This window comes from Micromys minutus, assembly GCF_963924665.1.
Source record: "Micromys minutus genome assembly, chromosome: 10".
Classification (NCBI taxonomy): Eukaryota; Metazoa; Chordata; class Mammalia; order Rodentia; family Muridae; genus Micromys; species Micromys minutus.
The window spans coordinates 55,431,341-55,445,949 of record NC_137979.1 but is presented as its reverse complement, the minus strand read 5'-3'; the positions used below and the strand labels follow the sequence as shown (position 1 = coordinate 55,445,949).

General features: G+C 46.4%; 1 protein-coding gene across 1 annotated transcript in view; it reads left to right on the top strand.

Annotated features, from left to right (window-relative positions):
- The window catches only part of FAM20A (FAM20A golgi associated secretory pathway pseudokinase), a gene marked incomplete at its 5' end in the record, with an annotated part of 47,999 nt that overhangs the window by 24,148 nt on the left and 9,242 nt on the right, over window positions 1-14,609 (top strand). Inside the window, 3 exons of the mRNA XM_080923823.1 lie at window positions 11,123-11,307; window positions 11,955-12,005; window positions 13,574-13,652. Coding sequence (XP_080779949.1) covers window positions 11,123-11,307; window positions 11,955-12,005; window positions 13,574-13,652 — 315 coding nt within the window. The remainder of the gene's footprint in view (window positions 1-11,122; window positions 11,308-11,954; window positions 12,006-13,573; window positions 13,653-14,609) is intronic.

The following is a 14,609-nucleotide window of genomic DNA, read 5'->3' as shown; positions in this document are numbered from 1 at the left end:
GTACACATACCATACTGTGGAGATACCACACTGTGTGCACACACTGTGTAAATACCACACTGTGTATACATATCATACTGTGTACACACACCACACTGTGTAGACACCACAGTGTTGACACATGCTACACTGTGTAGATACCACACTGTATGCACACACCACACTGTGTAAATGCCATACTGTGTAGATGTCACACTATGTGCACACACCACACTGTGTAGATACCACACTGTGTGCACACACCACACTGAGCACACACACAACAGTCTCCTCATCTCAGCAGGGGTCTAAGCTGGTCATTGTCATGTTGTTGATAAAAACAGACCTTGTGCTTTGCTTTGCCCCATTTATCCATCATCCAGAGTGTCAACAATAGCTTAGTAATGGAGAGGTGGGTGTCTGAAATGGTCCTTGAAGGATCTATCAAGGTAAAGACTAATGTGAAGATAGACTGGAGTCTTAGGTACTTTCCCAAGGAAAAGACTGTCAGGGAAAACAAGAGCAATGACGGTGATTTAATCTAGAGATGAACCAAGGGTTAACTGTGTGACTGACTGATGAGAACGGTACCTCCCGTGATCACTTGCACATAAGAGAAGAATAAGGAAGTGGTTTTGATTAAAGAAAAAACAAAAAACCAAAGCTCAGCTTGGTAGCTCACACCTGTGATACCAGCACTTAGCGGAAGAATCAGAAGCTTGAGGCAGACCAGGTAACATGGCAAGATCCTGTCTTGACCAAAGTGAAAGAGGAAACAACTGGGGGAGGGGCCCTTAGTAACTGTGGACATGGCAAATGAATTTCAGACCCTTGCTGGGACACTGTAAGGCAGAGGACATGGCCTGCTCTGTCCTACCATGGACAATGTAAACTAGGAGCTGGCATTGTCTCTGATTCTGTTCTGTGACCTATGAGGAAGATCTGAGTCTTTCAAAGGGCAGCAGAAATCCCAGCCAAGCCTGTGGGAGGAAGGTGTTTCATTGAGACAGAGGTGAAATCAAGCATGCAGCTATATTAAGATAGACAAAAGATGTCACTGGGCCATCTGGCAACATCTTCTATCATTCCCTTTCCCCCAGTGGTGACAACTATAGGGAGGATTTTCTGGCCACCAGCATCTTTTTGTTTATAGTCTCTTCCTCCTTCCTCCTGAGATAGGGTATCACACAGCCTGAGCTATATTGTTTGTAAATCATAGACATAATTATTTTAGCCACATAAAAACAATGGGGAAAAGATTCACAACACACTGCCAAATAGGCAAAGAAATACTAATGTCTCTTGAAAAGATGTAAAAAAGCAGCTTCACTAATAACAATATAGACCTGCAAATTCAGAACACACCGAGGTACCACTGTTCCCCTTTGTCAGCTGACAAAGATCAACAAGGCGTAACACTTGTGTTGAAAGCAGTCCTGCACCGTGAGTAGCAGGGATGGGGAATGTGAGCATCTCTAACAAAGACCCACTTGCCTTTATCCAACATTATGTCACCTCTCTGGGCTGTGATCCCACAAATGCACACTCACACGTGGGCATACTGCTTGTCAAAACTTCAGAATTTTAGGAAGTTAATATTAATAAAACCCTAGAGGATGGATGGCTCACACATAACAAATGAATAAACATTCACAGTTCTGAATGTTTGTGAAATCTGGGGTCAAGTAAGTCATAGAAAACACTGTCTCACAGCTTTTAACATGGTGGTGGGGCCAGACTAGCTCTCTGGGATTTTTTGTTATAAGAGTGTTAATCCCAGTTCAGAGAGCTCAACCCCCCAAAACCAATCACCTTGTAAGACCCCAATGGTGGAGAATTGGTTTCAACATATGCATTTGGAGGGGTGTAAACACCCACACTGTCAGTTTCCTTTCTGTTGCCGTCATAAAATATCTTAGGGGAGAAAAGGGTCTGTGAGGCTCAAAATTCCAGGTTCCAGTCCATGATTGCAGGGAAGACACAGCAGCAGGAGCTTGAGACAGATGGTCACTGCCCGTCCTCAGCTAAGAGCAAGTGCCACACTGCCTGCTTTCTTGCTTAGCTCTCAGCCACCTTTCTCTACTCTTAGACAATGCAGGGCCCAACCCAATGAAGTGGTCATGCCTACACGGAGGGTGGGTCCTCCCATCCTAATTAACAATCAAGGCAACCCCCCCCCCACAGACATGCCCTCGGATCAACCTAGTCCAGATCATTCCTCAGTAGAGACTCTCTTCCTGGATAATTCTAGCCTGTGGCAAGTTGACGTTTAACACTAACCATCACGCTAGTTGCAGGTTAATTACATGATTTGCACACACTAGACTGCAACCTAGTCTTAAAAAAAAATATTCTAAATAGAGAAGTCAGGCACCATGGTGCATGCCTGCAATTATAGGACTCAGGAGGTCTAGGGAGAAAACTGTTAAGTTCCAGCCCTACCTTGACTATCATAGCAACTTATCTAAAAGATGAGTAAATAATTAAAATTAAAAGATAGGCTTCTGTATACAGAACTGAAAATTTGCCAAGGTCTTGTGAGAAGAATGCTGTGTGTAGATCTTATAACACCACATATTTAGAAATAAAGGTGGAAAACAGTGAGTAACTGGCAACATCGTTTGCCTCCAGGGAACAGGGATGTGAAGAAATGTCAGAGATTTGAAGTTCTGAATTATGTCAACATGCTTTCTATTCAAAACTAAGTAAGTAAAAAAAAAAAAAAAAAATCCAACATTTTACAGTGCTTCTTACCCAAAATTAATGCCATGCTTTTTAGAGAACATTTACCAAGGGAACTTCATCTCTGCCTAGAGACAGGAGCTCAGGGTGGCTTTTTAGCTCAAGGTCATGTGACTTGTAACTAAGGCATTTTATTGACGTGAGCAGTGTGACCTTGTACAGAGTACTTAATGCTTGGTGCTTCGATTCCAAGCTGAGTACTTTTTCCCTTCGAACTAAAGTTGCCTTCAAAACTGGGGTACTCTTGTGATCTTACACCCTGCTAGACAGATCATCTTATATGGACAGGTTTTTATATATCCATTTAAAACAGAGTGGTATTCTTTCAGATGCTGACTCTAAATCTGCTTCCTCCGGTACTTTGGACTTCCTTAAACCCTCCCCCCCAAAGCCCCCATTCCCACCATGGGGCCTGTTTCTCTACCACATTGTATCTGACATCATGTCTGCTTGAATAGCATGGCTTCTTTTCCAAGTCATGGTGGACCGGATCTACCTCTTAGGGTATTTTTTTCCTGTGATGGACACAAAAGACCTGCTGTGCAAAACCACAAAGCAGGGGCTGTAATCTTGTCGCTGCATCCTTTGAGGATGCAGACCTCACTAATACACAGGTATTGCAGGATGGATGCCCTGGTGCCTTAGTGTCTGATGTAGTGGGAACAAGCTAACTGCAGCTGAAGGATGTTTAGCCATAAAGAGGTGTTCCGATCATTGGGAGACACAGTTGCCAAGACATCCTACAGCCTTCCTCAGCTACCTCACGTATAGCTCCTTCTCTGCAAGGTGGTCTGGGGTGGCCCCTTCCTGGAATAGGTAGAGGCTCTTTTTAGCAGTTATCCTCTTGAACAATTTTATCTGTTGCAGTTAAATGTATGAGATGTAGGGATAAGTAAGAAGGTCACTGTACCTTGCACGCATTCCTCAGGAAGGTCATATTTGGTGTCCATCAGAACTTGACAAGGCCAGCTTTGTCATTTTCCCCAAGCTCTGCCGTTTCTCTTATCTGGTCAGCGTAGCTATCTCATACCCAGCTACAAGCCTTCATATTTACTGCTGCCCTAGTGAGCGACTCTGTTAGGATTTTGCTTCCCCCCCATCCCCCCACCCCGCCCCCGACCCCTGCCTGATAAGCAGGGTTGCAGAAACAAATAGAGTTTCTGTATATTTACCATTTTTATTTTGTAGGCACACAACCATCCTCAGGCAGGCTAGATCTGGGCAGCTTCTCTGAGGGTGAAAATGCTCTAACTTGTGTAAACACTCCAGCCGCGGTTGATTTCGTAGCCAGCTCCATGTTATGTTTCTAAGCCACCTCTCCAGTGCCTGCCCACTGGCTGGCCACTCAGAAGCGGAGAGCGTTCAAGCTAAGCCTCTGCGAGAAGTAGATTACTCTTTGCAGCTTTACTTTGACACTTAAAAAAAAAAAAATCACAGAGGAGGACATCACCGTAGCATCCTGCCTTCCTCCTAGATAGCAACACCCCCAAGAAAAGTGTGAGTCTGTTGCAGGCAAAGGCCAGCACGGCCAGCCAGAGAAGCCTGGACTTCCCCCATCGGACAGTAAACCGTCTAGACACACTGTGTGACCTGACTGAAGATGCACTCAGTGTGCCCTCATGGGTGTTCCAGCTTGATGTCGTATCCCCCAACTGTGCCCCCCAACCCTGGCTGTAGCTAACAACCTATTTGCCATCACGTAAGAAAACACCACCTCATCCCCAAACTCTGCTGGACCAGGAAAACTGTTCCTTCTCCTACTCAATCCTGTTCTGTGTTGCTCCAGTTCGGGGTCACTGACTTGGCTGGCCGCTTCCCACTCCTTCCAGAAAACTCCCAAGAGAGTCTAGCAATCACACAGCTGTAGCTTCCAAAGAGTCCTGGGAACTAGGACCTGCCAGATTTGGGGTTTTCTTTTCTTTTTCTTTTTTCCCCCCTAAAAATAAAATGTTAATAAAGAAGTTGGCTGAAGGCCAGGTCAACAATTTGCCCTCTCCCTTGATTTTTATAAAATGCTATGTCTAGGAAACTTTAGTACTGGTCTTTTTTTTTTTTTTAGTAATTATAAAACTAGTACATGTTGACCCTTTGTGGGGGAGGGAAGAAGAGGAAGGAGTCACTGGTCTTCAGCTGAGCTCCACGGACCTCCCCAGCCTGGGTTTCCTCCTTCCACCCCAAGCTCAAGGCTAACTAGGGGCTTGAGGATTTGGGGGGGGGGGGATTCAGCCACCATTTTTTCTGCTCTTGGAATCACTGTCTTAAATAATGTTTCATTGTCTTGTCTCCTCATTTGTAGACGTTCCCTAGCGTGTCAAATCAGCATGGTAGAGGGTGGGCTTTAATATCATTCCACACGGACAATGCCTGTTCTCCCTTAGGGCAGCAAACCCACAATGAACTTGTTGGGCCTTACATGAGATGGTGTCTAATCCAAACCAACATTTTAAAAGGAGATGCTTAATTGGGAAAACAATCTGGATTTCTAGCTTCCTCTGGAAAAATTCAGAATAAATTACTTGCCTGAAAGATGCTCCGGGAGACAAAAAGAAAAGCACTTTATTTTGTGCCCAGCTCTAGTTCCAAAATATAGATCAATATCTCAGCAAACATTTGATGGATGAATTGTGTCAGTTCAAAACAACACAGCTAAAAGTGAAAGCAGCCACTCCTCCTTATCTGGGGAGCCTCCTCTCTAATTCGACAAACTCCTCATCGCTCCTTGCTGCCTCCAGCCTACATTCTTGCTCAGTTTTGCTGCCTGCCCAGCTTGAGAGCGCTTTGCTTCTGAGTACACATTTGCTTCGGGCATACGAATCAGTCTGTCCTCTCTGTGATTATTATAAAGTTTACATGTCTCCTGCCCCATAACCCCATAGAATTCAGATTAAAAAGTCTATCCAAAAGTTAGTTAACCATTTTAGGGACAAATGGAAACACCTGAAACGTTAAGTCGTGTACATTTAAGAAAGAAATATTAGATCAGGAATGGCGGTACACACCTACAATCTTATATTCTCAGCATTCGGGAAGCTGTAGCAAGAGAATATCAAATGCAAAGATCCCTTGATATAGAAGGATAGATGGATGGATGGGTAGGTAGATAGAGATAGATCGATAGATAGGTAGATAGATAGATAGACAGATAGATAGATAGATAGATAGATAGATAGATGATAGATAGATAGATAGATAGATAGATAGATGATAGATAGATAGATAGATAGATAGATAGATAGATAGATAGATAGATAGATAGGGACAGATGATAGACAGATGATAGATTAGATAAATGACAAATAGATGATTTATTGATATGTAGATCAATAGACAGATGATGGATGGGTGGGTGAGTGGGTAGACAGACAGACAGACAGACATAGACACAAACTGAAATAAAAAAGAAAGAAAGGGGGGGAAGAAATTAAGGGTATATTTTTGTTTTGGTTTCGTTTTTGAGACAGATTCTCAATTTGTAGTGGTAGGTGCCTTATAACTCACTACATAGACCAGGCTGAACTTACTGGGATCTGCCTCCTGGGTGCTAGGACTATAGACTCTATTTTTAAAATAAAAAGAAACGTGTTTAAATTAATAGTGTGTGGCTTTTCAGCCTCTTTGTGAGCAGAGCATGTGTCATTTTCTACTACTGTGTATAAACTACCTTAAGCTTAGAGACCTAAGCAGCACCCATTTTGTTCTGAAGGCCAGAGGTCTAGGGGACGTGGTTTGATCCCTCACAAGTTTAAAATTACGGCCCACTGTCAGTCTGGAGATAAGGGACCCCCCCTTTGTTGGAAGCTAAGGCCTCACACTTCATTCTGGATGTTACAAAGAGGAGAGGATGGGCAAACATTACTTACTGCCTTCGTCCTTTTAAACCACTGTAACAAAACACCATCGACTCAGTGGCTCATAAATAAGAGAAATTTCCCTTACTTCCCATAGTGCTGAAACCTGGATCTTCCAAGACTGACAGCCAGTCATTGGATGTCTCTTCCTGGCTCATAGGCAGTTAGCTTCATGCTATCACACTGCACATCAGAAGAAGCAAAACTCTCTCTCTGGGTTATCTGTGGGCACTGATCTGATTTGGGAGGTCTCTGCCTTCTAGACCCAAGCATCTCCAAAGTGTCTCACTTCTAATAGCATCACATAGGAGGCCTGGATTTCAACGTGTGAGCTGGGGGAGGGGCAGAAACATCCTGTCTATCATAATAACTAAGGTCACAGAGGGACCCAAACCTCTGGTCTCAGAAGAATCATGGGGGTAGCAGGTAAAGTTTAGTATGAACATGTAATAATGCCAAGGTCACACAATAACGACCTTTGAGTATCGAAACATCTATAGGGTAAGGAAGGAATGTGTCCTGCTTAACTTGAGGACCTAACATAAAGATCGTTGATGAGAATGTTTTCAGCTCCATTGTTGGAGGTGCTTTCTAAGGGAGGTGGGCAGACTGATTGAGCTAATCTGCTCGTGAACTGAGGCTCTCCCCGGTACACTGATCCAGAATGGAGAGGGAACAACTCGATAAGAATGACATGAGGACGGGGAGTTGAGCTAGGTAGCCCTCTGTGCTCCTCTTCCTCCTCTTTCTTCGTCTTTCCATGTGATGTCAGGACTCTTTCTTGATCATTTCCCACCTTATCCTTTGAGACAGGATCTCTCACCCAAACCGAGAGCTCACTCATATAGTTAATCTTGCTCCTAGCTGCTTGCTCCTCAGGGGTCCCTGTCTCTGCCTTCCAGAGTTGTAATTACAGACCAGCCACCACACACACCCAGTGTTTATACAGGTCCCAGGGATCTAAACTCTGGCCATCTTGCTTATTCAGCAAGTCATCTAACACTGAGCCATCTCCCAAGCACCTTCGCACACACATTTCTTCCTTCCTTTTAAAACAGTCAGTTGGCAGGGTTTCACCAAAGCTCGGGCTGGCTTTGAACTTGCTATATGGCTGAGTATGACCTTAAACTTCTGATCCTCATGCCTCTACCTCCTGAGTTCTGAAATTTTGGGTCATCACACTCAATCATCTCATGCTAGAGATCGAACAGAGGCCTTCATGCATGCTAAGCAAACACTCCCCGGACTGAGCTACATCCTTAGCTTTCCTTTGAGTTCTTTTTAACACTGAGGTCATTATTTGACAATGGCATCCCAACTTCTTTTACAATTGCATCTTTGGTCCAAATCCTCTTTTTGTTCGTTTTTTTTTTTTTTTTTTTTTTTTTTTTCTCTCCTCGACTTGTTCTCCACCACGATGGTAAAATGTTAGCATTTAAAGTCATCTTCCCCGCATCCTGTCTGTCAGTTTCCCAGTCTCACAATTAAGTCTGAAGAACAGTAAATATGGAGTGTGGATGGAAAGCAAAGGCAAATACTGTGTAAGGACGGCAGAGCTTTGCAGGATGACCACTGGGGTGAGACTTGGGAAAGAGGAGCTGAAGGCCAAGGATCAACAGAAGGATATAGTAAAGGCAGGATAGGGGTGCTATTTATTGGACTACATCCAAGGACAACACAAGATCATAAACACCAATGAAAATGGAACACAAGGTTAATGTAACAATCCCATGGCTAGAAAGCCAGTGAAAACCATCTTTATATGATGGCAAAGCTTCAAGACTCAGAACTAGCTAAGCGGGCAACCTGATTTGGCCCTGGGTGGAAAAGCAACTCTCGGAAGACCAAATTCAAATGTCAGGAATGAAAGATGGAAGAGGCCCAGAGGGGTCAGGGTGAATATTCAATGCCAGATGGAAGAACTTTCCCCAAAGACTAAGGAAACCTTTATCCAACATCAACAAATTGGAAACCTTATCCAAACCGTCCCTCAACGCCGGCCTTTGAAAGAAACAAGTCCAGATGTCGAAAGGATGGTTCCTGGATCAGAGCATGCCCAGATGAACCTGATCAGGTCCCAGATGTTCACCTGACAGCTTCAAAACCTAATAGAAACTGAATTTGTCACTGCCTCTTCTGGGCTTCTTATACATGTAGGGAATGAATGAACGTCTTTGTTCCATGGCCTTTTTTCCCAATGAGGGGATTATTTGTATAGATAGAGGAAGAACAGATTGGGGTTTCGTAACCAACTCTTGGTTTCTTGGCCAGCATCACTGCCGTATCCTGTGTGCTTGGGTCCTGGAAACCTGGCTGGGGTAACATGGGACTGAAGAAACAACAGATAGTGAAGAAGAAATGACGGATGTGTGCACAGCAAACCTGAGACCAGGTGGGCTGTGCTCACTCCGATGGCGGGCCCCTGCTACACAACCATATTATATACAGTATAATTTATTATATACAGTACAAGAAAGAGGGATTGGCTAGGCTGGGTTCGTTGGGGAACACTCTCAGGTTGCAGTCATCCTGGAAGAGGAAGCGAAGGATGCTAGTTTCTGCACACACTGGTCAGTCATTCATAAATACTCACATTTGAGCCATAGGAAGGCATCCCCTTTCCTCTGAGACTCACCTGAGAAAGGGCCTGCCACTGTGGGAACTGGGACGGCGGGGGGGGGGGGGGGGGGGGGGAATGGAGGGGGGGGAGATGGAGGGAGGCAGGGGGGGAGGCGGGGTGACAGAGGGAGGCGGGGGAGCGGGCGGGGGGGGGGAGGGAGACCGGGATAGTGGAAGCAGGAGGGATGACACAAAGGTGCTCTCACATCAACATGCAAATTTACTCAGCATCCATCTATTCTCCACGTTTTCACCCTTGGCTGAAGAAGAACTCTAACGTGGACATCAAGAAAGGACTAGGGCTCCGGAAACACCGTAAGAGCCAGCGGACCAGGAGAACTGTTGCGAAAAGTGTCTTCTGGACAGGGCAGGGATGCAGCATGCATAACGAGCGGTACAGCTACCAGAAGACTTTCAGAAGATCGCACCAATCAATGCGCCATCATGGATGAAGGACGGGATCTCAAGGCCGTACCGCAACGTCAGTACGTGGCCGCTGAGGGATGGAGAGCTGGTTTTACTCAGGGACAAGCCTCCAGATGATGGGTTCCCCATGCCCACGTGTGCTGCCTGTTCTCTGGACTGCTCGCTGCCTGACCCCACCTCCCTCGAGGGTTTTAGGTGAGGTGGCGCAGAGTCCAGGAGCAGGTGAGAAACGCTGCTGCAAGCTCCTTTAATACCCTCCACCTGAGCCCCATTGGTCCCAAGAAGACAGCTCTTCTAAACAGCAGCTCCCAATTGGCTGCCATTGTCTGCGTCAGCCATCCTTAGTCTCTCAGGCAGTCTTCAATTAGGTCCTCCTGCAGGAAATGCCTTTGCAGCTGCGCGGCCACCCCAGGTGTTTACATAGAGGTGGCTGCCACCGTCCAGCATGCGTGCGACCGTGCGTGCGTGCGAGCGAGTGTGCGTGCGTGCGTGCGTGCATGTGTGCGACTATTAGAAAGGAAGATGACATGATCTTGAAAGTAGGGTACTGGGGGATACTGGGGGAGACCGTGCAGAGAAGGAGAGGTGGGCATGATGAATGTACTGTGTGCTCATGTTCAAAGTTCTAAAATAAATAATGAACAATTTTAAAAGGGATCTTTAAAAGCTCACTGGTCTTTCAAGTCTGAAGTAACAGAAAACAGTAGCTGTTCAGTCCGACCTTGTGAGTTAGTGTTCACCACAGATGGGGAGAGGTAGAACTTGGGCGTCCATATTGCCACGTGCTGAATATTTGCACACTCAGAATTCATACATAGCAGCATCAGCCCCCAACGTATTGAAATTTGAAAGTGAGTTTTCCTCCATTTCCCTAGTTACTTCCGAGGTATACCATTTGTCTTCCGAGCGGGACTCTCTGAGACGGCCAAAGCAGAAATGCGAGTGTCTGCTCTCATCCTTGCAGAAAAATCTATTGAAAGATCAGTCGGAGAACAGCTCTTCATCCTTCTCCCCATGCCAGGACCCACACCCGCATTCCCTTTATCCCCGCTGGTGGCCTTCTCTCCACCGCCTCCCTGCTCCCTGGGGTATAAAATATTGAGAGATCCGAGAAAAGCAAAGTGCAGTAAGGGGTCCCAGAGTCAGGACACGCCCACTTCTACTCTCAACCACCTGCCTTTTCTTTCCCGGAATCCACACAGTTTGTAACTCTGGGTCTGTATGTAACCATGTAACGTGAGTGTGTAACTTAGTGTTTACTTAAGTCTATATGTAACCATGTAACATGATTTTTCTCATTAAGATGGGAAGCTCTCTGGGGACAAGGGGGGGGTGGGGCTGTTTTATTCCCCGTGGTATCCTAACAGTAATATAAATCCTGTAATAGATGCTCATACGCCTGTCGAATGCATGAAAGCATGAATACGGTGTGCAGAAAGTGCGTCCTCCAGCCTTTGCGTTCATATTCTACCCATTCAACAACCAAATCTCCCTTCTGCCTCTTCCAGACGGCACAAGATATACAAAGAACAATTCAACCTCACCTCCTTGGATCCCCCGCTGCAGTTTCGACCAGAGGCCAGCTGGGTCCAGTTCCACTTGGGGATCAACAGGCACGGGCTGTACTCCAGGTCCAGCCCTGTCGTCAGCAAGCTCCTCCGTGACATGAGACACTTCCCCACCATCAGTGCTGGTGAGGTTCATGGGAAAATCCAGGAGGGTCTGACTTTCTCCCAGAGGCTCAGGCTCCAGGAACCAGTCAAGGGTTAAACCACCAATACGTGATTATACAAGGCTAATAAGCAAAGCGCGTTCCTTCTGAAGGTCACATAGCCTTGATCTCACCACAGAGACCTAAGGAGATGTTCTGTGCTCTTTAAGGAAGGCGGCTGACGTTGTTTGCGGAATGTTTCCACTGTACCAGGGGCTGTTTTCTTTTCTATGCCATTATGGCATAAATATTATCCCTGCCATGTCCAGTTGTGGATCAGCAAGCTGGGCAAAGCCAGTGCTGGAGCGAGGATTCAAACACAGGTCTACTAACCCCAAGTTTGTGCTTCCGGGCATCTAGGACAAGACATAGGAAGTTGCTAGCAGAGAGACAAAACTAGACCAAGAATGGCTGGGGTGTATAGGGAAGGGCTAGAAAGCGTGGAGCCTGGGTCGGAGCAGGCAGAAGTAACCCCTGGACTCCAAAACATGGCCATCAGGGTGTTCTTGGCTATGATTCCCAAACTGTATCAGTTCCTCCTCTTGTGGGGCTGGGTCAGAGGTAGGATCCCATCTTTAGCCGGCTCTCTCAGGATGGAAAATGTTCATTACTGCCCTTCTCCCTTGCAGATTACAGCCAGGATGAAAAGGCCTTGCTGGGGGCCTGTGACTGCTCACAGAGTAAGTGACATGACTCCCCACCTCCAGCCAGCCAACCTCTGAGAATGCAACATCCGCCCCACCCCTCCTCCAACCACCCACTGTAAAAGGCATCTTAGAATCTCTGGGGAGCATCCTACTGGTCAAAATGTGGTGCAGGGCTAAGTACCATCAGTGTCACTAGGGAGCTTGTTAGAAACACAGAATCTCTGTCTCTGCTCCCATTTTCCCAATCAGAATCTGAAATGTGATAGAATCTCCGGTGATTGGAGTAGGGTTTCAGATCCAAGAGGCAATTTTACAGGACAATGGCTCCTGATGCTGCATCTTACCCCTGAGAGCTTTAGAAAGTACGGTTGCCTGGCCTCCGCCTCCAGACGTCTGGGCTCAACTGCAGAGAGGGAGGCCCGTGGCAACCTTTTTAAAATATCTCCTGTGGGTTCTCAAGCAATCGAAACTTAACTGGGGTAAATGTCAGACGGAATGGAAAATGCAGGAGAAAAGAGGTAACAGAGCTCTCCTCTGGGTGCTACAAACTGGTTTCAGGTGGGTCTGAACAGTGAAGCCTGGAAATTGCCCCCAGCCCTGAGTGGTCTCAGTTATTCACCTTGATGTGCTGAACACAATTCCTGTATACGCCTGAGATGCCACAGTCTGTAATCCCAGTCTGAGAGGCTTAAGCAGGAGAATCATGAGTTCTGGGCCAAAATGGGTTACATAAAAAGGTCAAGGCCAACCTCACATATCTCAGAGAGTGAAGGGAGGTAGGAAAGGGGAGGGGAGATGGCAGGGCAGGGGAGAGGCAAGAACAGGAAGGAAAGGAGGGGGAAAGGGGAAGAGAAGGAAGGAGGAGAGGAGAGGGAAAGGAAGGGAAAGGGAAAAGGGGGAGGAGGGGAGGGGAAAGAGAGGAGGAGGGGAGGGGAAGAGAGGGGAGGTGAAAAGAAGGGAAGGGGAAAGATGGTACAGAAGAGAAATGAAAAGACAAGTAGAGTAGGGGAGAGGGGAGGAGAGGCAGTGGAGGGGGGAAGGGAAGATAAGACGAGAGGTTAAGGAGAAACATCATGATAAATCTTCAAATTCACAGATGTTCAGGTCCATCCATGACATTCTCAGAAATACTGTTTTAAAACAGGAAGCAAAAAAGCTCTTGGTTTTTATTTCTAGCAACACAAGGTGGAATAAGATTAAAAACAAGAATTTTGCAAACCGTAGACCTAGCACAGGCATAGAATCTTACGGAGGGACGCTGAAGCTTTATACAAGGGACAATATGGAGGGAAGCGAGGAGATCACAGCTGAAATCCAAGGAAAAGAGGTCCAGTCTCTGTAGGAAAATAGTGGGGGGGTGGGGGGTTGATTCAGTGATGTCTACTTGAGGAACCCTGTATTACCTGACCTCTTCCCAAACTGACGGAATAACTGTACTGGGCCCCTCTGAACACATGGACCATAGCCTGACGCTGGGGGCTTTGCCACTAGGGCTTTGCAAAGCCTGAAGTCTCCAGTGTCTTCTTAAGTCTTGGAAGTGTCTTCTTAAGTGGGTGGAGCCACAGCCCGCAGCTTAGATGTCACCCTTCTACCCCTCACAGTTGTGAAACCCAGCGGGGTCCACCTGAAATTGGTTCTGAGGTTCTCGGACTTCGGGAAAGCCATGTTCAAACCCATGAGGTAAGTGAAGCCTTCCTCACCGGGACCCCTGGTGACAACCCTGGGGGAGTAAAAACAGCCCAGCATCTTCATGCCCATCTGTCCCACACATTGTCTTTTGGTGACAACGATGATAATTAAAAGCAGTAATAGCTAATTTTTCAATTAAGGTCTTACTGTTTTGAACAGACACCATGACCGAGGCAACTCTTATGAAGGAAAACATTTAACTTGGGTGGGGGGGGGGTTATAATTTCAGAGATTTGGTCCGTTATCATCATGGTCAGAAGCATAGTAGAAGGCAAACAGACCTGGTACTGGAAGAGCTGAGGGTCCTCCATCTTGACCCGCAGGCAGCAGAAGACAGTGTGCCACACTGGGTGTAGCCTGAGCATACGAGACCTCAAAGCCCACCTTCACAGTGACACACCTCCTAATAGTGTCAACTCCAACAAGGCCCACCTCCTAATAGTGTCACTCCTGATGGGCCAAGCATTCACACACGTGAATCTATGGGGGCCACACCTGTTCAAACCACCACAGCTACTGTCGCAGTTGACTTGGTCCCTCTGTAGCATCAATGTTACACACACCACATGAATTGTGGTTTTGGACATCAACAGTCTCATGAACCTCATGAGCCAAGTACTGATAATAATGTCTTCACTGAGGTGAAGACACCAAGCTCTGAAAAGCCAGCTTGGCCCGGACTCCACAGCAGGCCCAAGAACTACAGCAAGCAGCTAGACCTAGACCGCTAAGCTGAATCTCTCCTACTAAGATGAACCCTCACCTGCATCCAGGATTAACATCACCCTCTTTGATGTTTCAGAGTTTGCTTCCCATAACAATGCTTGCTTTGATTAGGAACCTAGACACTAAGAAAGGCTGCCATAAAGTCTAGTATGTGTTTACATTGATTTCTGTTTTATTCAGAATAATAGCTGTCCTTGGAGCTCAAGTACTTGTGTATGAGTG